Source organism: Ambystoma mexicanum, chromosome 9 (genome assembly GCF_040938575.1).
Source record: "Ambystoma mexicanum isolate Mex_15411 chromosome 9, UKY_AmexF1_1, whole genome shotgun sequence".
Lineage (NCBI taxonomy): Eukaryota > Metazoa > Chordata > Amphibia > Caudata > Ambystomatidae > Ambystoma > Ambystoma mexicanum.
The window spans coordinates 1289280536-1289303212 of NC_090931.1; the positions used below are offsets into that span (position 1 = coordinate 1289280536).

General features: G+C 43.4%; 1 protein-coding gene across 2 annotated transcripts in view; it reads left to right on the forward strand.

The window, feature by feature from the left end:
* The window catches only part of LMLN (leishmanolysin like peptidase), a 951783-nt gene that overhangs the window by 452238 nt on the left and 476868 nt on the right, over positions 1 to 22677 (forward strand). For both annotated transcript variants that reach the window (XM_069616632.1, XM_069616633.1), the window contains exon 10: positions 1447 to 1554. In XM_069616632.1, coding sequence (XP_069472733.1) covers positions 1447 to 1554 — 108 coding nt within the window. The remainder of the gene's footprint in view (positions 1 to 1446; positions 1555 to 22677) is intronic.

Genomic DNA, 22677 nt, shown 5'->3' on the forward strand with positions numbered 1-22677 from the left:
TATATGTTTATAGCTAAGGTTGAATACACATTATTTACTACTACTCACAAATCTCTACTTTCTCCAAAGTGGCCAAATCCTACATCACAATCAACAATTGCACAACAGTACCTTTCTTTGATTGGTCTAATTACCACTTTTGTAACCTTAGTGTTTTGTGTTCCACCAACACTCTAAATGGCCATGTAGTCATAGATATTTGCTTCATGTTTGGCAATCCTTGTGGAAACACTTCATCTGCCAGACCTCTGGTCACCAGCCGCTGTGCCAAGAGACGGATCCCAGTTACTGAGTTGGCTCTAAGCATGGAATGTCTGAAGGGAGTCCTTATTCCAGATCAGTGCTGTGCTTCACAGGGTTTTGCTTTCAGCATCTTGCCGTTCGCCTCATGCCAGACTGACACTTCCGGAATGTTCAAGCATTCGCATGTGGCCCATTCACCTTACCTATAGAAAACCTCTGGTTATTACCTTTGGTTCTTTGCGGGTGTGGGAGGAGCATGGCAGGCTTTTGAGGTTGGAGCTCTATTAACTTTACTGCCACTTACCTGCTCATTTTGCTTGATTTTGAGATGGCTTTAATTTAGAATGAGTTTGAGATGAGGGACAGACCTCCTGCCAGCTGTGCTGGTGGCAGCTTTTCCCCGTTCAGTCTCAAAATCAGTTGTTAATGAGGAGGATGTTGGGAGGAAACTGACGCTTCCTCCCGCCAGTGTTAAAAGCAGTGTCTTTAAGTGTTGCCATATTAGAAATGTACTGTTTATATGGATTTGTTGCTGTATTTTTATTTTTATGTTCTATAGTGAAATCCTTATATAAACTTCCATACTCTTGTGTTTATAATTTTAGGAGAGAAAATGTATTTACTTTGGCACTTAGTTCTTTAGTCTTGAAACATTATTTAAAACATAACATACGTGTTTATTTTTTTAATATAAGTTTATATGGCACAATAGATTTTTGTGTTTAGTTTTGTAGTTCTCAACATGTGTGACGCTTCCCACTGCAGCTTCTTCTGCAGGTCCTGGTAATTTTGTTTGAAAATCTTTACTAGACTTGCCTCAGGAGGAATTAATAGGCCCTTAATGATTTGATAATGATAAATTATGGTGGTCACTTTGATCCTTAAGAGTTGTTTAGGATTGCTTCAATTTGTGGCTACCACTGTTTAGAATGTTCTGTTGCTCGAACCAGCTAATGGAGACAAATGGACCACAAAGTCTCCTTGTTAGATTGCAACAGGACTTTGGGATACTGAAGTCCCATTGCAGTCGAAGTTTATGTTCAAGGAATGCCCTACAGAATCTATAAACCACAACAATCTTACAAATGGTCTGAACAGATAGACTACATAGAGTATCAGAAGCGATCCTCGTTGGAACTTTGAATCTGCATGGATTTTTGACCACTTTTGAGACTCTTTTTCATCACAATTTTGAAATTTTAGGAAGAAGCTCGGAAGCATTTTGACTGCCCAATTCTTGAAGGGATGGAGCTTGAAAACCAGGGTGGCATGGGTACGGAACTCAACCATTGGGAAAAAAGGTTATTGGAGGTAAGTCCAGCATTAGTAGTATTGTTACCTTGTGCTTGTACAGGTTGGTTCACAAAGGGAAGCACTGCTCGGGACACATCTAAATGCAAACATATTTCCAGTTTTAGACAACCTGACCCATGGATTGGTGAGGTTGTCAAACAGGTGTTGCATGGCTAAGCTGCTAATACGCTGAAGAACAATGCATGAAAGTTCCTGCATTTCATTGTTTCATTCAATTGAGCTGCACAAGCCATGCTTTGGAAATGCATTTATTTTTATAATCCTGGGGTTGCAGGTATAACCCATGACTTGTTTGAGGAAACGGGTAGTTATTCCTTGGTCTGTGTAGACCCCATCAATTGTAAATGTCAGTTAATTGGCATGATTGCACTTTTCATTGATGTAGTGTGGATATATTCACTAAATGTTACCAGGCTTCCATAGGAGTTCTGCTTGCAATTGTAAATTTAAGCGGAACTTAAAAAATGAGCTCAATTACTGCGATTAGTTTTGCGCACACACACAAACATGTTTTATTAATCCCTTTGTATTCTGATGAATGAGTCCAACATAACGTTGCATGGACATAAAGTATAATGTATGGAATGAGGAAGAATACTGAATGCCAGGCAGGAAACTATGTTCTTGCTTTATAAATCCCAAACAAATGTTCTCAATCATGGTATATTTTTTAATATTGATGAACAGCACACCTCTCACTCTATGCGTAGATTTTCGCTAAACTTACCAGTCCTCTCCTTTTACAATAATTGCCTGTCTAGATTGCGTTAGTTTTTTCATTTCAAATCGGTATTACTGCGAATTGTGCCACAGTTCTATTTACCAACTATGCATCATTTTTGTGAAAAGGAAAAAGCAAAAACAAGTAACAGAAGAACAGCAGTGCTGTAAAGTAAGTTAAGACAGTCACTTCAAGGCAGTAAAGCTGCTCCAGAATTCCACAACTCTGTGCAGTGACAATCTGTTTTTTTATTGCTTTGTGTGTAAGGGTCTTCAAATACTTGCTTTGAATGGATTGTGTCCTACCACGTATTCCTCGTTTTAGCTATATCCTTACCTTCAGCTTTACTGCTTCGGAAACAAATTTACTCCACCAGAGGGCGCCCTGCTCGAGTCCACGGCGGTGATGTCCCTCAGAGGTATCCATCGAGCGTCACCATCATCCGCTGTATACATGGCTTGAGCCGCGTCTGTTGGCCACAGTATCAAGAAAATGCCGCTTCAGTTCTCGTGAAAATGTCTTCGTCATCGAACCCTTACACGCCGAAAACTGGCTTAAAAAAATGTCAGAAATGCAGGAAGAATATGTAGTTACCAGATCCCCATCAAAAGTGCCTCTGGGTGCCGACCATCGGATAGACGAGTGCGGTTCCTGTCAGTCGATGACCAATAAAGCTATAGAGGAACAGAGAGGTAAACTGGCAGTGGGAGAGGAGTCCTCGAAGTCTTCTTCGAGAAGAACTAAAGGCTCGGCTGAGTCTAGTGAAAGACATCACAAATCGAAGAAATCAAGGTCCAGAAGTAGATCTAGGAAGTCGTCTTCTTAAAAAAAAAAAAGTCGAAGAAAAGGTGACACCGGTCTCCCTCTTCCTCTTCTTTGACGTCTTCAGAAGAGGTTCTCACCTGCCCTTCTAAATATGATTCCCGAAGAAGTGGGAGGCCTTCAGAGCCTCAATGTTAAAAATCTTTGAGGATGCGGCCCAGACCCCCTCAAAGAATTCTAGTGAAGACCATGTCCCTGCTCATACTAAAAGTGACAGGGGAATATCTAAGACAAAAAGATATGACAAGAAATCGTTGAGGGTGACTTTGAGGGGATCCTCCCCGACGCCTCACAAGAAGCGCCTACCAGTGCAAAAACCGGAGGCAATACTCGACAAAATGGCGCTGGATACTCATCCGCCATTAAAATAGTCATTGAAGGCTTCCTCAAAGCCTCTTTCGAAGACGTCGGAGTCCAAGGTGTCGACAGGCCACTCTAAGACTCTTAAATAGAGTACTCCTTCGACAGTGTTGAGGTTTACTTCAACGGCATCGATAGCTTCTTCGATATTGAAGGCTTCTTCGACTGTATCAAACCCGTTACCGATATAGTTGATGCCATCGACGTCCTTGTCAAGGTCTTTGTTGATTCCTTTTCCTAAATCTACTTTTGTGTCGAAGGCAAAGTCTATGCCACCGGAGAAGATTTTTCATCCAGAAACTAGACAGGATTTTTTCAAATCCATGTCCTCCATTTATGAGGAAAGATCCTCAGAGGAGGATGATGTTTCACTGGCTGGTGTAAAGTTTGGAACAAGGGAAGTTCCTGAGGAGTTGATTGACCCTCAATCAAAAATGGCAGACCTATATGAGTGCCTGCAGACAGCTAGTGGTCTGGACACATCTCCAGAGTATGAGTTAGAAAAACCTGACCCTGCTGATCATGCAGATGCAGGGTACAGGAGATTAATGAGTAGGGAAACAGAATGTATGGGATGGAACAGAAATTCCCCTACTTACCAATAGGATGACATGACGGACATCCTTTCGGGGGTACCTCAACAAGACCCCATACTTCCTTTTCACATAGCTTTGCAAAGGAAGGTGATGACTGCATGGGAAAACCCTGAGTCAGCTACTGCAGTTAATAATAAATTCACATCTAAATACAGGTCCTCTTCTTCAGACCCTGACTATTTAAGGAAACATCAATCACCTGAAAGTCTAGTGGTTCAGACGGCCACGTCTACTAGGAATGCAGCATACCCTACAATTCCCCCAGACAGGGATGATAAAAAAAATTGACGCATGGTCCCGTTTTCTTCGGGTAGCATGGCATTGAAATCTACAAATGTAACTTGCACCCTTGCAAGATTTATATACACCCTGTGGGACTGTATGACAGCGGCAGCTGAGCATATCCCCGATGGTGAGGAACGGGAAGGTTTCCTAGCCGTAGTAAAGGATGGAAAAGAGGCTATGGGGGAATGCCTCCAATCCGGTTTGGACACTGCTGACAGCATCAGTAGGTCCATGGCATCTAGTACTGTGCTACGTAGATTCGCGTGGCTGAGAAAGTCAGGTTTTGCACCGGATGTGCAGGCCAGACTTCTCAAAATGCCATTTGACGGCTTGAGGTGGTTCGGCTGCAAGGCGGATCAAAGTTTGGAGAAGCTGCAGACCTCTAAAGCGGCAGCAAAGTCACTTAGTGCCGCAATATGACAACCTCAACAAAGCGCCTACACAGGCTCATCTTCCTGGAGGGGTCGTCCCTTTCGATTTTATTCCTCATTTGGATAAGGAAGGGGACAGGCCATTCAAAGAGGACAAAGGACATTTCCTCGGGGGTGAGGAAAAGGTGCTAGATCTGCCCCAGCAGTGGCAACTGTCCCATCAGCCGCTACTGCAGCTGCTGCAAAGCCACTCTGAGGTTTTGACCCACAATACCCTGGTGGGAGGCAGAATCTCTCTGCATCTGGAAGAATGGCGGGGCATTACTTCAGATGCCTGGGCACTGGAAACAGTATCCCAAGGTTACTGCCTTCCCTTTTCAGAAGAAGCCTCAGAATCACCCTCCGGGATACAACTCTGCCAAAATTCCAGACACGCTCCTGTTGCAGGAAATTTTAACCCTGCTAGAGAAAGGTGCAATAGAACATGTACCTGTAGCGGAACAAGGGCTGGTACTCCCCATACTTTCTCATTCCAAATAAGGACGGAGGATTGAGACCCATCTTGGACATAAGAAACTTGAATAAGTTCCTCAGGAAGGACAATTTCAAGATGGTTACCCTTTCTCAGATCCTTCAGGCTCTCCAATTACAAAACTGGTTGGTATCATTGGAACTTCAGGATGCTTACTTTCATATGCCAATCCAGCTCAAGCACAGAAAGTACCAGAGGTTCGCGATTGGCAACTCTCACTATCAGTTTCGAGTTCTGCCATTCGGATTGACCTCCACCCCAAGAGTTTTCACCAAGCTGATGGCGGTAGTGGCAGCGAGTCGCGGGAAAGGGGGCATTCACGTTTACACCTACCTGGACCATTGGGTAATCTGGGAGCATTCTCCTAGAACAAGCCCAGGAACATCTAAGCAAGACCTGCCATTTCCTACACAGACTGGGCTTCTCTCTGAATTTCAAGAAGTCAAATCTGATACCATCACAGAAACTCCAATTTATCGGAGCAGTTCTGGAAACTTTCTCGGGCAAAGCCTTGCCTCCCAAAGAGAGAGCTCACCACATTCCACAGATGGTAACAAAGTTCCAAAATGCCCAGCATCTGCCGGCCTTCGATTTTCTAAGGTTGCTCGATCTTATGGCATCCTGCATTTTTTCTGGTGCCAGAGGCCAGATTGAGGATGAGATCCCTACAGTGGGCCCTCAGGACTCAATGGTCCCAATTTTCACGGGAAATGTCGGATCTTTTGCAAGTCCCGACCAGAGTGGCACAGGATCTTCGATGGTGGGCTTGCAACAAACATCTCCTCAAGGGAGAATCTTTTTGGCAACCATGGCCATAGATAACACAGCGAGTAGAGCACTCGCTTTGACATCTGTGCAGAGCCTGCTGGCGCAGGTTAGAATCCCGGCAGGGCCAAACTCCGCCTTTCATCCTTCAGAGGTCGATAAATGAGCACCACACACTGTGGGTAATAATGAGCAGCGCTCTGATACCTGAGGGTTCGTAGCGCTATATAAATGCTAAATTATTATGATTACGATTGTGACGGACGCTTCACTCACATGGTGGGGAGCCCACACCAATGATCTGACAATCAGCGGTCGTTGGTCTCCATCGAAGTCCAAACTACATATCAACCTTTTGGAGCTGAGGGCAATCGGACTAGCGATGAAAGCTTTTCTGCCCTCTGTACGGGTAAAGAATGTCCTGATAATGATGGACAACACAGTGGCTATGTACTACCTCAATAAGAGAGGAGGTTTAGGGCCACTACCACTGTGCAGAGAGGCATCACAGCTCTGGTTCTGGGCAATACAGGAAGGAATCTCTCGAACGGCAATTCACCTAGCCGGAGAGCAGAGCACAGTGGTGGACGCTCTGAGCCGGCAGAGCACAGTAGCCCACGAATGGGAACTAGTTCAGGAAGTTCTTCAAGAGATCTTCGCCCTTTGGGGAGCCCCTCAAATGGATCTGTTCGCGACCAGTGCCAACCGGAAGTGCGAACTGTACTGCTCAGGGGAATTTCCCCCAAGAGGAGCTCTAGGATACTCGTTCGTGGTGGGCTGGAGATTTCCACTCTTGTACACGTTTCCTCCAGTCCCTGTGATCCCTCAAGTAATCGGGAGGTTAAGAAAGTTCGGGAAAACCATGATCCTAATTGCCCCCGGATTGGGCCAGGAGAATGTGGTACCCGGATCTTGTAGACATGTCCATCTGCCCTCCAATTCGTCTTCCACAAAGAGAGGTCATGCATGGTTTCGGAGAGGCTGAGATACAAGGATTGGGACCTTCCGATGACGTAATGGAGATTTTGCTTTCAGCCAGAAGGCCAGCAACTAAATCTCTGTACCAACAACAAGGTTCAGTAACTAGTGCAGTGATAACAATGTGGACCCTTTTCAATGTAATATTCCTACAATATTGTCTTTTCTTTTACATTTGCCAGTTTGGGGCTCCAAGTTGGCACGATAAAAGGTCATTTGGCTCCACTGTCCATTTTTAAGCGCTCCTCAGAGGAGGAATCCTATTTCAAGATACCTTTTAATTGTACAGTTCTTAAAAGGGCTTACTAATGTGTTTCCACCAATGCCCTTTCAAATACGTGTGGGATCTAAATTTAGTGTTGAAATTTCTCACATATATTCCATTTGAGCCATTGCATTCTTGCCCATTAAGGCTCCTTACTCTAAAGACAATACTGCTAGTGGCAATTACTTGAGCCCGCAGAGTGAGTGAGTTGCAGGCGCTTTCTAGCAAACCTCCTCACACCATCTTTCACAAAGATAATGTTGTTCTTAAGGTCAAACCCTCTTTTCTACTGAAAATTGTCTCCAATTGTCACCTGTCTCAAAATATAACATTGCCTGCCTTTTATCCTCCTCTTCACACACACGCAAGTAAGGAGGAAGAAAGATTACACAGATTAGACCCTAAGAGTGCTCTTAGTTTCTATATATCGAGATTGGCTAAATTCTGTCAGTGTGACCAACTTTTTGTGGGATATACTGGCCATAAATTAGGGCTGGCAGTGACAAAACAAACATTGTCCAGATGGATAATTTTAGGTATAACTGAATGTTCTAGATTGGCTGGGAAAGATCCTCCAGATGGGCTGAGAGCTCATTCAACCAGGGGCATGGCGACTTCAACGGCTCTTCAGAGAGGTGTCCCGGTACAAGATATTTGCTCAGCAGCCACCTGGTCGTCCATGCACACGTTTGTAAAGCACTAATCCCTAGATTTGACTTCTTCACAGGGGGTCTCTTTGCAAAATCTGTACTTCATACTGTGCATGGTTAATATTTATGGTACTCCCTCCTCCAATTCAGACTGCTTTGGGAGCTTATGTAAGATGAGGAATACGTTGGAGGACACAATCCATTCGTTACTTACCAACTGTAACGTTCTTTTGACTGGATGTTCCTCCCACGTATTCCTCATCGACCCTCCCAGCTTACCCCACAGTACAGTTCACATGTTTTACACTCGAGGTTCCTTTAGAGATTTTGCTCAAAGGGACACGTCTTATCTACTAATTATTGACTACAATATACGAAAAAACCAAACTGAGGCTAACGGGCATGGCTCGAGCCATTTATACAGTGGATGACGTCGACGCTCGACGGATACCGCTGAGGGACATTGACGCCGCAGACTCGAGCAGGGCGCCCTCTGGTGGAGAAATCTTTTTCCTGAAGCACCAAAGCTGAAGGTAAGGATATATCCAAGATGCGGAAGGAACATGCAGTCGAAAGAACGTTCCAGTTGGTAAGTAACTTGTTCTTCTGTCTGGGGAGGGGAGGTAGTCCACAAGTAAAGTACTCGCCTCAGACATTGAAACATCCTGTACTTGCATGAACCCCCCTCCCAGGACCAACTCAGCCTTTCAACTTTTCAGGGTTGTTAAATCGAGAACCATTTAACTACTATTTTTACAGCACTTCGAAGGAAGAGTAATGCGTAATGTAGAGTGTTATATACAAATCTGTCATGATTGTTTTTAAGCTTGGTGTCATTGGATTTTGAAGTATTTTAACAGCCTTTTTTTCGCCTCCTTCACTCGTCAGTCAAGAAGTCTGCCCTTTCTGGTAGGTGTGCATCAAGTGGTGACACACCGTTTAAGGAAGACTATGCTATCTGTATTCTGTAGCATGCTACTTCACCTTTGAAAGACTGGTACACTATAGATTTGGCCACAATATTATATCATTGGAATTGGAAGATTGTGGGTTTGTCAGATGTCTAAACAGTTGCGTCTGAAATTCAATTTCAGACGCAAATGTTTAGGTCACGGGGATTGGGCCCCTTCATTGTTTTCTTCACCGATTACGGGAATACAATCTGCAATTGGCAACCATTGAAGTTTGCTCCCATTTGAAGGGCTATAATTGTGTACAACCACTGGATGTGATTAATCGTGGGCTTAGATTTACTGGGACCAGGCGCAACCTCACTGAGGTCTCAGTCATGCGACAAACACACAATTTTCCAATTCCTGGATTTTACCAGATTACTAAGAAGACTCCATCCCTAAAGGACTAGTTTGTCAACACAGAAATCTGTACTTTGAATCAAGAATTAGGCTTTGAAAACGACCAGTGTGTCGAAACATGTCTGCTGTTCATGATTTGGAATAAATAACATAATTTTCTGAATTCATTAGTTCTGGCATAATGTATTTCAGATGTACCACATTGTCGAATTCCACTTGAGCGCGAATCACCTTCCCATACCGACAATCTCTTGTTCTTTCATTTTCCAACCCTGGTGGGTGAGTTGGAGGGAAAAGAGTGATCTCTGCCGGTCTATACCATAGCCTTTCGTTATTTCATTTTAGAGTGGTCAAAAGCGCACAGGTCTAATATATCGAATCCACCAACGTCTGTTTCTTACAACCATTAGCTAGTGCTAGAATAGGACATGGGCTCTCATGAACGTTTCCGTTGAGCATAGGCACTAGGCACGGTTGTCCCCTCTTCGGTTTGGCTCTGTAACCAACTGTTTTTTTGGTTATAGAGCCGTTGGCTGATCTGCTCACATAGACTTCGCCAGAGGACTTGGGTTATATGCTTCTCCAGACATAGTCTCGTTGCACATGGATGATATGCTGAATTTTTGTTAGCGATCCAGTCACTCATTTACTTTCGATATTGACAGACTGTATCAAATTTAGTGAATACTCTGGTCTGGCCATTAATTGGTCTAAATTAGACATTTCCCCCTAACGGATAGTATAGATTGTTTAGCATCTGGACTGAATCTTGAATGTGACCCGCTCACAATAACATACTTGGGGATAACTGTTGCTGGAGTCTGGGGTATGTGGGGGCCTATTTGAATAACCTCCAATCTAAATTTGCCAGATAGGTTAAGTAGGTTGCCTATATTTTTAATTGGGAGAGTAGCATTACTCAAAATGGTTGTTATCTAAACTGTTGTACTACTTCCTTAATGTCACATTGTATTGAAAGATCCTTTTTCAAAGTTCTATATACACTTGTCACACAATTCCTATGGGATACAGGTGTGGTGGGAATGAAAATAGCAGCTATGTCTAGTCCCTACTTGAAGGCAGGGTTGCAGGTGCAGCACTTTGAATTGTATTATCTTGTGGCACAAATCCGCTTCATCTCCTGCTGGGGGGGGGGGGGGGAGTGTGGAACCTCCTCTCCACATGTAAACATTGTAAGGCGAGGTGATGGACCCATGAAATTGGAAGTAGTTATGCTTGCACAGGATGTACAGATTCCTGTTCTTTCGACCCTTTGGGGCCAGACATAAAGCATGGCAGAAAATATTGAGACGATTGAGCATATACCACCCTTATAGTGGTAGAGCACCTACTTGTGGCATGCTGGATGTAAATGAAACTTTGGATGGTGTGTTAGGAAGATCCTGGGCATGTGCAGGGTTTTGGCATCCGGGAAATCTGTTCCCAAATGGTCCGTTCTTAATATTAGAGCATCGGGAGAGTCTGGGACATAGTTCCACAACATTGTTGCAATATATGCAAATCTTATCAGCCTTCACTTCTAAATGGATGTGCTTCCCATGCCAACCAGAGCGCCCTCATTACCATGTCGACATTTCTTTTCATCCATTTCATAGCTTGATTAGTTGAAAACCAAATATACATTTTCTAGCTGTCGCAACAAATGGGTGGGGGCACTTGGTATAGAGATTGATGACAATATGTGGCATAGGGCATGTATGCTCACTAAAGAAGTGTAAGACCATAGGATCCATGCCTAGGCTTCTTTAATTTCCGCCCACCTCGAATCTACTGAGAATTTTAAAAGGGCTGGGTGTTTTCCACTTTTGGAGGGCTGTGAATATACCTTTGTAGGGGAAATCATATTTTCTTGTGGAAAAACGGGTATTTCAGAATGAAAACGCCAAATGCAACAAAAATGGAGTTAATAGGGCAGGATTATCTTAAAAGGGGAGTGTGATGCGCCTTGCGTAGGAGTGCTATGCTTGCTAGCGGATGCTGTTGGAATCAACACGTTTCCATAATGATTCTGAACAACCCTGGAACTTTAGGTACAAGTGGCATGGAATTAAAGTTGATATGTTCAGTTGTGTCACAGTGTTAGGTAAGATTTCCACAGATCTGGTAAATCTTCCTTTCCTGGTTCAACTCCAGAACTTTTTGCTTTTCTAGTGGGATATTTTTCATTAATACCTCAATGAGTGGGATCCTTTTTCCACACTCACCTAATCTTGAACTTTTTTTTTTTTGTATGGGTGTCATTTTTAAGACTCTCCATAGTGTCTTTATAAAGTTATCATGACTAACAACTTATTGCCAATAAGTGCCTGTTGTTGCTGGGTTGCCCTAGGGGCTCCCCATTTAACTTTCTTGTGCTAACCTTGAGTGAACTACAGTTCCTAAGGGTAGAAATGATCTTTGGCTCCCTTTTACATTTTATTCTGTGAAACCGGCACACCCCATCTTATGTGGGGTGCTGGGGACATACAATGTATCCCCTTTCACATTAAAACTGTAACAGTTCTGTTACAGTGACAAGCTTACCTTTAATGGCTGGTGGCAGTGATACCATTTACTAATTTGGTGCACCTTTACCGTGGGCTATAATCACAGCTGCAGTAAAGGCACCTAAGGGTGCTCATTTTACCAAAATGGCCCCTGTCATCTTTTTCTGCCATTTCCGTCTTTCTTGTCGTTTCTTGTTCCTTCCCCAGACATCCAGGGTGGGAAATTCCTTTGAGTTTTGTCTTTGGCGGGAGTCCCCTGGACACCCCGCCCAGGCTCCAGTCAGTCTGTAAGCAGAAGAAGTGGGGGAGGAGGCCAAAACTCCCTCATACTTTGTCTTACGCCTTCCTTCAACTGGGACAAATCCCAGTGGGGGGCTGGCTGTCCTGATTGGACAACCAGATGCCCCTTTCTTGTAAACTGCAGGGAGAGAATGCAGATGTTGTGCTGTAGTTCCTGATAAATACTGGTAACCTAGAAGCTGAAGTCACGTCGACCACTGGAACAGAAAACGGAAGAGGATGACGAAGGAAAAGCGACGGGAATGATTTTCAGCGACCGTAGATCCTGCTGTGTAACCGGAGTTTGCTGCAGCCTTTCCTTCCAATTGACTTGGGGTCTCCGAAAACATTGACCCGAGCCTAGTGAGACCCACTAGACTCGAGAAGACCTGCATTTTGAGCCATCCCACAGGTTGCTGCGACCATGCGTTCTTGCAATACCCCAATACCCTGGGACCTCCAGCCACTGTGCGGTGCACGGTCTTCCGATCTCACTGAAATTTCGTGGGCATACTGGTGTATCTCCAGACACACAAATCGAGTCCGAAAAAGTCCCCTCACTAGAGTGCTGGACCTTTTAAACGACGAGAATTCAACCACGATTTTCTGTCTTCTTCTGTGCTCCTTTAAAAGGCGCCAAACCCACAGAACCGCATTCAGCCGTGAGAGAAATCTTGCCTAGAGCCTTCTTCATGGATCCCTGCTGCAAAGTCCCTTCTGAGGGCTTGTGTTCAGGACAAGGAATCCACTGACCGGGTATTTGGCTGCAGTCCCTGAGGTTCTCCTGCTGCAATCTCTTCTTCATTGCTGAGGTACTGTGCTGGCTTGGGTATATATTTACCTTAAGCCTGTTGGGATTTCTGTGTAGCTTTGGGGTGTTTTCTATGATTGGGAGGTCCCTCGTCCAGTCCACGCAGTCCCACTGCTAGAATCCTGCTGGGTGTCTTCTGTGTAGCCCCTGGACCCTCTTCTAACCCTAGAAGTAAAGTACTCACCGGTTTGCCCAGTTTTCCTAAGGAACTCTGACTTTTGCTACTAAAGAACCTATTCTAACACTGCCTGTTGGTCACTACTCGTAGTGACCCCCCTTCTGCCACTGAGAACACTCATGCTCAAAGAATAAGGGAAAGACTTTGAAGGGATTGGGACTTCTGCCTAGAAAAGAAATCAAGTGTTTTACTTACTTGTAAAGAGTTGGTGGGTAACTGTAATTCTAAGAGTGAACAGTTACAAATGTTCTTACTGATCTTGAATGTGTGATGCACTATTCTTAAAAGTATGGTTAACATCTTTTCTTCCTTAACCACTGTTTTGCCAGTCTAAAAGAAACTAGATGTAAAGGTGTTTTACTCTCCTGTGATTAGGTTGTGCCGCTTTACAAAAGTAATGTTGGTTTCACCAGGTTATTCCTGTAGGGTAATTGTATGAGTGTCCTCCAACTGTTGGTATCACCAGGTTAGCCCTGTTAGGATAACTGTATGAGTGTCCCCCAACTGGGTCTTGCTTCCCCTGACTTGCTGCTAGCCTGTCCTTAATAAGTCTACATTAGGTTGTTGCCTACCTAGAATAACTATTCAGTAAAGTGTGACACTGGGTTTTACTTTACCCTTCATTGTGTAGTTAGCATATTTGGGTTTTATTTACCTTGTGTTAGCTGTGTGCCATCCAAAATAAGTTACCAGAGTTATTGCTTACCTCAATCTGAGGTTCCCTGATTTCCAAAGCATCTGTAATTGTGTATTACTTCATTAGGTTTCTACTGCACCTAGAATAAGTGTTTCACTATTCACCAAAAAGGTATTATGTCCAATTGACTGTTTATGTGATTTGTTCCAAGAGTCACTGTACAACTGGAAGGGCCTACTGCCCTTGTATTACCAAAAGTAATCTGAAAGTAACCATTGGTCTTTTACTCCCAAAGAAAAGGCTTGACCCATACTAAATGTGTATAACAAGGTTTTGACTTCCCTAGAACTACTGTTAGGTGTTCCAAATAAGGTTTATACTTGGGTCTGTGTACTTTCAAGTATAGGGTTGTGTTTTATATTGTGATTTCATATAATGTGTTAGTACTTAGCTCAACCCCTAGATTTATCTGGGCCTACCTGTATTTAAATAAATTCTTTACTTTTACAATACATAGTGTTTCAATGTTTATTTGGATCATTTGTATTACAATTTCACTTGTACTGCTTCCACTGCCCTCTCTCCCTCCTAAAATAAGCCTGGCTGCTCTGCCTACGCTGCCATGTACTCGGGTGGTACAGTCTTATACTAAGAGTGGAGTCTTGTACTGCCTCAGTTGAATGGTTTTGAATAAGTGGGTAGCACTTCAGAAAAACTGTCCTAACACACCAACCAGTCCATCTGTCAACAATTTACTGGATGTAATGGATGCTGGACACCTCAGACAATCATTCCAGTCTGATTCTGTACCGGTCTGTACTTTTGCTAGAGCGGGTACCATTGGAAGGATGTGCCACTGCTGCAACTGCCACTGCTGCACATACAATAGTATAATTGACTTCTAACTATAGATCTAATAGTTTGACTGTACTTTGGCCAGAGGTGGTGTGCAAGGGACGGGAGTTCCCACACCTTGGGAACTTTCCATTTTTTGCTTTGCATATCCTTACGGCCCATGTGCCAGAGTCGTTACATCTCCCCTGCACCTCTAACACTATTAATTACATGAAACCAGCTTGCAATAGACGATTAATAACAAATATAATTGATAAGGGAGTGCATGTATACCCAATTACTAAACATTGATTTTCCTCTTTGGAGGTTGGCACAAAACCCACACCAGCACCCACCTACAGAAGCATCCCATTTTCGAAAATGAATTCTTTGACAAATAAAGCAGCCACCACATTGGCATTCAGTGAAGATGAAGTGACTCGCATACTAGCCCTAATATCAGATGTCGAACGAGAGACCACTTCGGCCGAACACCCGGATAGACCTATATTCAAATTAGAATGTTTGATCAGAAGGGAAATTTCACAGAAGCTCCACGTCACCACACTTGGCCAATACTACAAAGCGAAAATAATCCCTAGAGGATTGAGGGTATACCTCAAACCGACATTGTGCAAAGAGAATCAAGAATTCATCAAAAGGTGGGACCAGATTTTGAACAAATGTTCATTGGACCTTATACTCCTAACTATCAAAGAACTATCAAAATACTTAACCATCATACATCAGGAAATAGATGAAATCAAGAAGCAACTACTCATGCTACAATTTACAGAGGATCTCGACAAAACATTGGAAGAGGTTAACAGAAAACTGGATGGATATAAAAGGGTAATAGAGCAAAGAAAGATTCACAAGTTCAGGGGAGATACTTTGGATTACGAAAGAGTCATAGTTTACACGTGATAGGAGTACAACTCCTCCAAACAAGGACCACCGAAACCACAACCACCACCAGCCCTTAACAGTGATACCACAGGGAGCAGTGAAGTGAATAGTGGTGAAGGTGATAACCGCTCCATCGGTGGGCTTAAACGACGACATGGAGAGGATCCCTACACAACCTGGTACAAGCACATTACGTACAGATACACAACCAGACCCTTTTTTAGAAGAAGGCAGACAAGAGGGCAGAAGAAAACCAAGGACACAGAACAAATAGAAGAATCCCTGGTACTCAACATCTCGTCCACGACACTGACCAAATCTCAGATAGACACGCTCAACTTAGGTCTATCATACATCCCAGTAGGTAACAGCTCTAGCTTTGAATAATAAATCAACCTTTTCAAACTTATTAGGAAAATAGAGCTTAAAGTGTTTTTCAACTCTACCTGAACCTGAGACAAAGAGAGGGAATTGAACATCTCGAAATGAAACCCAGAAGCTCATTTCACCCACAGGTGAATAACCCTGCAATCGATATGTTTAAACTTGCAATAACTAAAGAGTTACGGAGGATTTCCTGTAATCCACAGATACATACCAATTTATGAAGACACCAGATACACCTACTTAAGGAGCTTGCTGAAGACTTTTCAATCATCATGAAACCAGCGGACAAAGGTGGAGCACTTGTGAAAATGGATACTACCTTCTACAACCAAAGTTGATTGACACTATTACAAGATGCCAGAACCTATTTGGAACTAGACCAGGATCCTAATATGACCATAATGTCTCTGATTAAGGACACTGTGATGAAGGCTGAAGACCTAGAATAGATAACACCACAAACTTTGAAGAGAATTTCTCATCAACAGACATCAATCATCCATCCCCGTATTTTATGCACTCCCTAAAATCCATAAGAATCCCACTACTCCACCATTTAGACCTATAGTAGCAGGGACGATAGCATAGTCAACCCCTTAGGAACATACCTTGATGCTGCATTACAACCATTGGTCCAGTCCACCCCCACATACCTCAAAGGTACATCTCATTTTCTAGAATTGCTCAGATTTTGAACTATCGGGACAGGAAATTATTGTTTTCACTAGATGTCTCCAGCCTGTATACCTCAATCTCACATGGAGAAGGCATAGAGGCGTTAGAATGGTTTCTCCTGAATCATGAAGATGTAACAATCATTAAAATATTTGCTATTGAACTGATCAACATCATCCTTTGTAAGAACTACTTTCAATATGAAGGCAAATACTTCCTACAGATTGCAGGAACATCAATGCGCTCCACAGTAGCCCCAACTTACGCCAATATCTACATGTATCACTTTGAAACGACCCATATTCTTGGGAACACCCTTTGGGAGTTTAAAATATTTTCTGGAGGCGATACATTGACTGTGTTTGCCATCTGGAAGGGTACCCAACCAAAATTACAGGAATTCTTCAAATACCTCAACCATTGCCATGCACGCATTAAATTTATATTGGAGGTGCGAGAACCATCTTTACATTTCCTGGACATCATGATGACCTTCACGAATAACGTGTTGAATACCACCATATACCGGAAACCCACAGATGTGAACAACACCTTACACTTTGGAAGCTTCCATCCCAAACACCTCAAAGAGAGTCTCCCATACAGTCAATGTCTTAGACTTAAGAGAATTGTATCAAATGCAAATATACTACAAGGAGAACATGAGTTGATGACCGAAAGATTTAAGAGGAGAGGTTACCCACCGAATATCTTGAGTAAAGCCATCACAAGAGTGGAGAGCCAACCTAGAACGAAACTTCTACAAACTAGACCAAAGACGGAGAACAGGAGGCTGATTCACACTTTGAAATTTTCAGCACAGAGCCACCAAGTGGCACGAATTATCAAGAAAAATGTGAACTTCATCAGATTGGACCCTCTGCTCAATAGACCAATTCCAGAGCCATCCATGTTAGTCTACAAAAGAGCTAAGAACCTAAGGGACTCACTTGTTAAGGTGGAAAGGAACAAGAAACCAACACAGACAGTATTACACAGACAAAAAACAGACACCTTCCCATGCCTCAATTGCCAACACTTTCCAACGTCATAAAGGGAGACAACATACGCCACCCCCACACCAGTTAGATCAGACTACGACACTTTGCTACCTCTAACACTAAGATTGTGATCTATGCTCTTAAATGCCCCTGTGGAAACATCTACGTGGGGCAGAAAATTAGATAAGCAAAGGATCGATGGACATAGCACAAGTCCAACATCAGAACAGCTAACCCAAAGTCACCTGTTTAGACATTTTAAGGAGGCCAGGCATATGGTTGCCAAGATGAGGTGCGTGATATTGGAAGTGATCCACCCATTACCTAGAGGTGGTGACCTCATGAAAAAAGCCACACAAAGGGAACTCTATTGGATCTACACTTTGGACTACATCAACCCATTAGGGATGAATGAGGAATACTAGTGGGGTCCATATATCGAGAATAACATCGGTAACAAGCGGACAATCCACTATAGGCGAAATACATGGACTGTTAAAAATACACACCCCATGATTAGCCAAGGCTGTCATTTTAAAAGCCATATTTTAACTAATCCTGACAAAATGTTAGGACCTATGCTCCAACACATAGGTGACATATAAGGTAGTGGTTGATGAACTTTGTACGGGCAGACCCAGAGAATATGGGCACACTCATCCTCATTACACCGCTATTTAGAAAACTTCCAATTAATCTATACATGTGTAATGGAAGTACATCGCTGTATTGGAAAGTTTTAACCACTTTGTAAAATCCACAAGCCTGTTCAATCTACCTTTCGACAGGAGAACTATTACTTATCCAATCAGATATACCACCCATGGAGGAGCCGCGTATGGCAGTAACCTTTTGCATTTATTCACCCAATACTCCTTGGCTCTCAGTGAATACTTCTATAACTGTTTGCTTTTTTTGGAGTACACATTTAAAAACGGTATGTCTTGCATTGACCCATAGATACTTTACTAACCACATATACATATGAGAGCGGCATTATGTTTATTTTGACAAGTCTCCCGTCATGACAACACCACGACAGACATAGTTGTGTACCTTGTTACCATAGTCACCAGCAACGCGGCCACGGCCCTGTTATCACTGCACGGTTTACTCGTTGATCGCAGAGAACTAGTATCTCAGTAAGCACACTCTTTCAACACTTCAATTACATCTTGTGCATTTATACAGACACAGATATCAGAGTTTATTTAAATACTTTCCTCCACTAGGTGATGTCATCATGGCAGACGCGGTTTGTATACTTAATTACCATTGACCCTTGCAACGCGGCTACTGGCCTCTACCGCTGAATAGTTCCCACGCCAATTTGGATAATGAACTGTAAATCCTTCATACACTTTCTCCTATCAGCTACAGATTCTAGCCTGATACTCATTAGCTCTCACTTATAATAATATTACAGATCATGGGCGCATGACGCACTACCGCTCGAGATAGAGAATAGCAAAAGCACGCTACCTAGGACAGACGAAAGACCGCATATGCCGCAGTAAGTACCTTTTGAGTCCTCTAACTTTGCAGTTCCCCACTTTGATGAGGCAACCTGCTGAAACGGAGTTCCTAGAATCAACGGATTAAGAGCCAGAAACGCCCTGCATTTTTCTCTTGACACGAAATTTCCTTTCCAGTAATTTAATTTAAGGTGAGACTTCTCCCCTGGCTGAGACAATGTAACTTCATATCCAGTTATGATAGACTTTAGCTTCCTAAATGGGATTCTTTGTACATCTTTGCAGTCCGGATGACTAACTGAAGATCATGCATTGCAGAATGTTAGCCTGGGACACACCATTACGGCACATGGCCGATATCTTCTGAGATGTAAGGTGATTTAACAGGCTTTGGATGATTTCATCTATTATGTATAAGAAATAGAACTAATGCATAGTCATATATGATTTGAACAGGAACGAGTGCTGGGAACATTAACAGTGCACTGACATCATTTCCCTTTTCTTTCTTTGAAACACAGTTTGAATTTTATACATAATAACCCCTGATGAAGTGTTCCCGCTCGAAACGCGTTGGGTACTACATTAAAAGAAAAAAAACAATTGAGAGAACAATATAATTTATTTCCCAAGCGTGTTTATCAATTAACATGAGATTTTGAAATGTACAAGTATGAACTTATATATGATATTAATGACATACAATTGTAAAATCTACTCCTAACTATAGTTCTAATGGTTTGGCTGTACTCCGGGCAGAGATGGTGTGCAGGGGACGGGAGTTCCCACACCTTGGGAACTTTTGCACTGCTGTATTTTGTGCCATTGATCCCTGTGCCTTGGGATTCAAGTGGGGTGTTAGGAAGAATTCTCATAAATGTGCTAATTCCTCTCTACCTTAGAGACCCCCTAGCTCTTCTGCTGACCTTTGGGACTTTGTAATTTTAATTCTGTCTGTTTTCTGTGTTTTTCTCTTTGGTTATGGAGTTTTAGACCACTCCATAGGCATCTTCTTTTCATTTGTGTCACACAGCACCCTCAGTGCAGTGACACAGGGGAAGCCTTTTGGGCACGCCCAAGGTTTAAATACCTTCTCTGGGATAAGCTACTGTTTCCCAGAGAATGTAAAGTGAAATTGACTTTACTAGTCTTTTTTAATTCCTAGACCCAGCACACACTATCTTACAATAGAGTGCTGGTGGGGTTACCTAGTATCTCCTGTGTCAAATGCTACCCTTTCCTATCGAAATGGCTGGTGGCAGTGGTTTTACAACGAACTACCATGATTTTTTCTGACCGTGAACACCCGTAGCATTAAATCGCGGGAGCCATGTTTTTCAAGATGGCGTCTGAGCCAAATTTGTTTAAACGGGTCTCGGTCTTCTCTTTTCGCCATTTCTTTTTGGAAAGATACTTCTAGAGTTGGTCTCTGCGCACCAAACCAGGTTTGGTCCCTTTGTTTCTATGCCTTGGCAGGCTTCAGAACTGAAGACAGCCTCTGGTGCCTGAGTGTCTGGGGTGGGCAGGAAGTGAGCGAGGTGCCAGAAACTCCCTGTGCTTAGTCTGCTTGGAGACCCAAATGCACTCTGGCGTGATTGGCTGGCTGACTGTCCAGCAAGGACAGCCACCCTGTTGGGTGAGTGGCAGCTAGGCAGGAATGAATGGGAGAAAACTGTTTAAAAGGCGAGTCTCTTGGCTTGGAAGGCAGAGTCGACCACTGGAACGAAAGAACCGAAGACAAGTTGGAAGAGGATGGCTGCTGCAACTACTGGACCGCTGGTTTGCCCGGTGGAGTCCTGCTGCAGGTCCGAATCGCCAAGTTCATCTCGACCGAGAAGCCCTTCAAGGACGACTTCTTCCTTTGAGTTGGTAGGACCAATCAACTCGTAAGCCACCTGGATACCATTCTCAGAGCTTGTTAGGATTAACCAGGGGGAAGGACACCAGCTTGTGTTCCTTAAGAACAGCGACCAGAATCGAAGAAGTACCAGCGTTGTGACCAGTCCCTGTGCAGTGCAGGAGTCCCCCCGACGTCCTCCCTCTTGTCCCCATGACTGAGGCTCAGGAACAGTGAGATCTGCAGGAACTGCCAGGTACCGACGTCTTCAGCTGCATCTTTTTCTTCAATATAAGGTACTGCGAAAACCCGATCGAGAGCACTTACCTCTCACTGCGGAAGATCGTGGAACTTTGGCAACTTGCAGGCCTAGTCAGCTTGTGACCCGACATAGAACTGTTTCTTCTGAGAACTACTTCAGAGAACCGTGGCAAAGACATTTCCGTTTATCTACCAGAACCGTTTTTGCCTATACAAGACGTTAGCCCATTGACTTTGGCCTACCTATTGCATTGGACCAACTCCTTTTTGCTCCTACTTCAATTGCTCTGAATGCCATGTTGCTCCTACTTCAAAGTAGTTTAAATGTTTCAGAACCGGTTAGTGTGAAGTATTGTAGGATATTTTTGTGTGATATTGATCGCCTCCTTTTAGTGAATGTTTTCTAAATGACTGTGGAATAAATTAAGAAGCGTTTTACCAAGAAACCTTGAGTAGAAGTGTCTATTTGAATACTTGTAATTGTAGAGTTCTGTGTAACCTCATTACAAGCTCACATTCCCTCTTGAGATAAGCCTGGCTGCTCAGCTAGCTACCAAAAACTCTGTGGTATAGACTTATACCAAAGGTTGGTTTTGCTTACACCTGTAGTCCTAGTTGTGTGTAGTGGTCCCAAAGGGTACTGCATACAAACTTTGCCTAACATGGGGGCGGGGGGGGGGGAATCAAGTACCTGTGCACACATGTTATTAAAACATGTATCTATTCACTTACCACATCATAAATTACAGCAGCGGAGTACCACATCAATTTTACAACAACAAGCAGAAGTTGGAAAATCTAAAATGAACAGTCAGAAATGAGACACAGAATAAGGTACAGTGCCTTCTCAATTCTGCACTTCCCTGGCTTGATTATCGCTCATTGCAGCATTCAAATTGTTATGAGCAGATATGTATGTACGGAAATCAATCCAAATGTCTCTTGGGCAATTAATGGGTGGTAGGAGTGAAATATTCACATCTTCATTGATGCTTGCGCACACCCAATCCCCCAACCAATGTTTCAGCTCAGGGGTTTATTTTGTTTCCAGCAGAGCAATATCACTCTCTTTACCAGTAGGAAAGCCACATTTAAGAATTTACGCTTGGTTCCCACCATTTTGTCATTACACCCCAATAAGGTCCATAAAGGGTCAGTTGGTACTTTCAGCCCCAGCATCAAGGATAATTCGGCACATATTTCAGACCAACATGGAGCAAGAGTGAGGCAAGCTCAGAACCTATGCAGGTGGTCGGCTTCAGGAGATCTGCACCTCAGGCAGGTGCCCACAATATTATCGTGGAATTTCTGTAACATCACTGTCTTTCTCCAGAGTTGATTTGTATGCTTGCTTCACTTTGCTTACTGTTACAATAAGTATTCTGGTGAGGAAGATTACTCAAGTCTTTGGTTATTTTTGCCAGAGTCACTAACACAAGGGAGATCCCTCTTGATGCTTTGATCAGCGTAGCAAGAATTACTGTGACGAGTCAGATCACTCCCAATGCATTCGTTATTCTCCCCATAAGCCTCTACCGTGGTTCCCGTTAACTCTTCCTGGGACGTTGGGGACGTTCTTCGGCTTTCTTTGCCACTCTTTCCTCACGTCCCTCTACTGTGCTTTGGTTCTGCAGGGCCTCCAGCTCACTGGTATCAGCCTTGTTAAGGGAC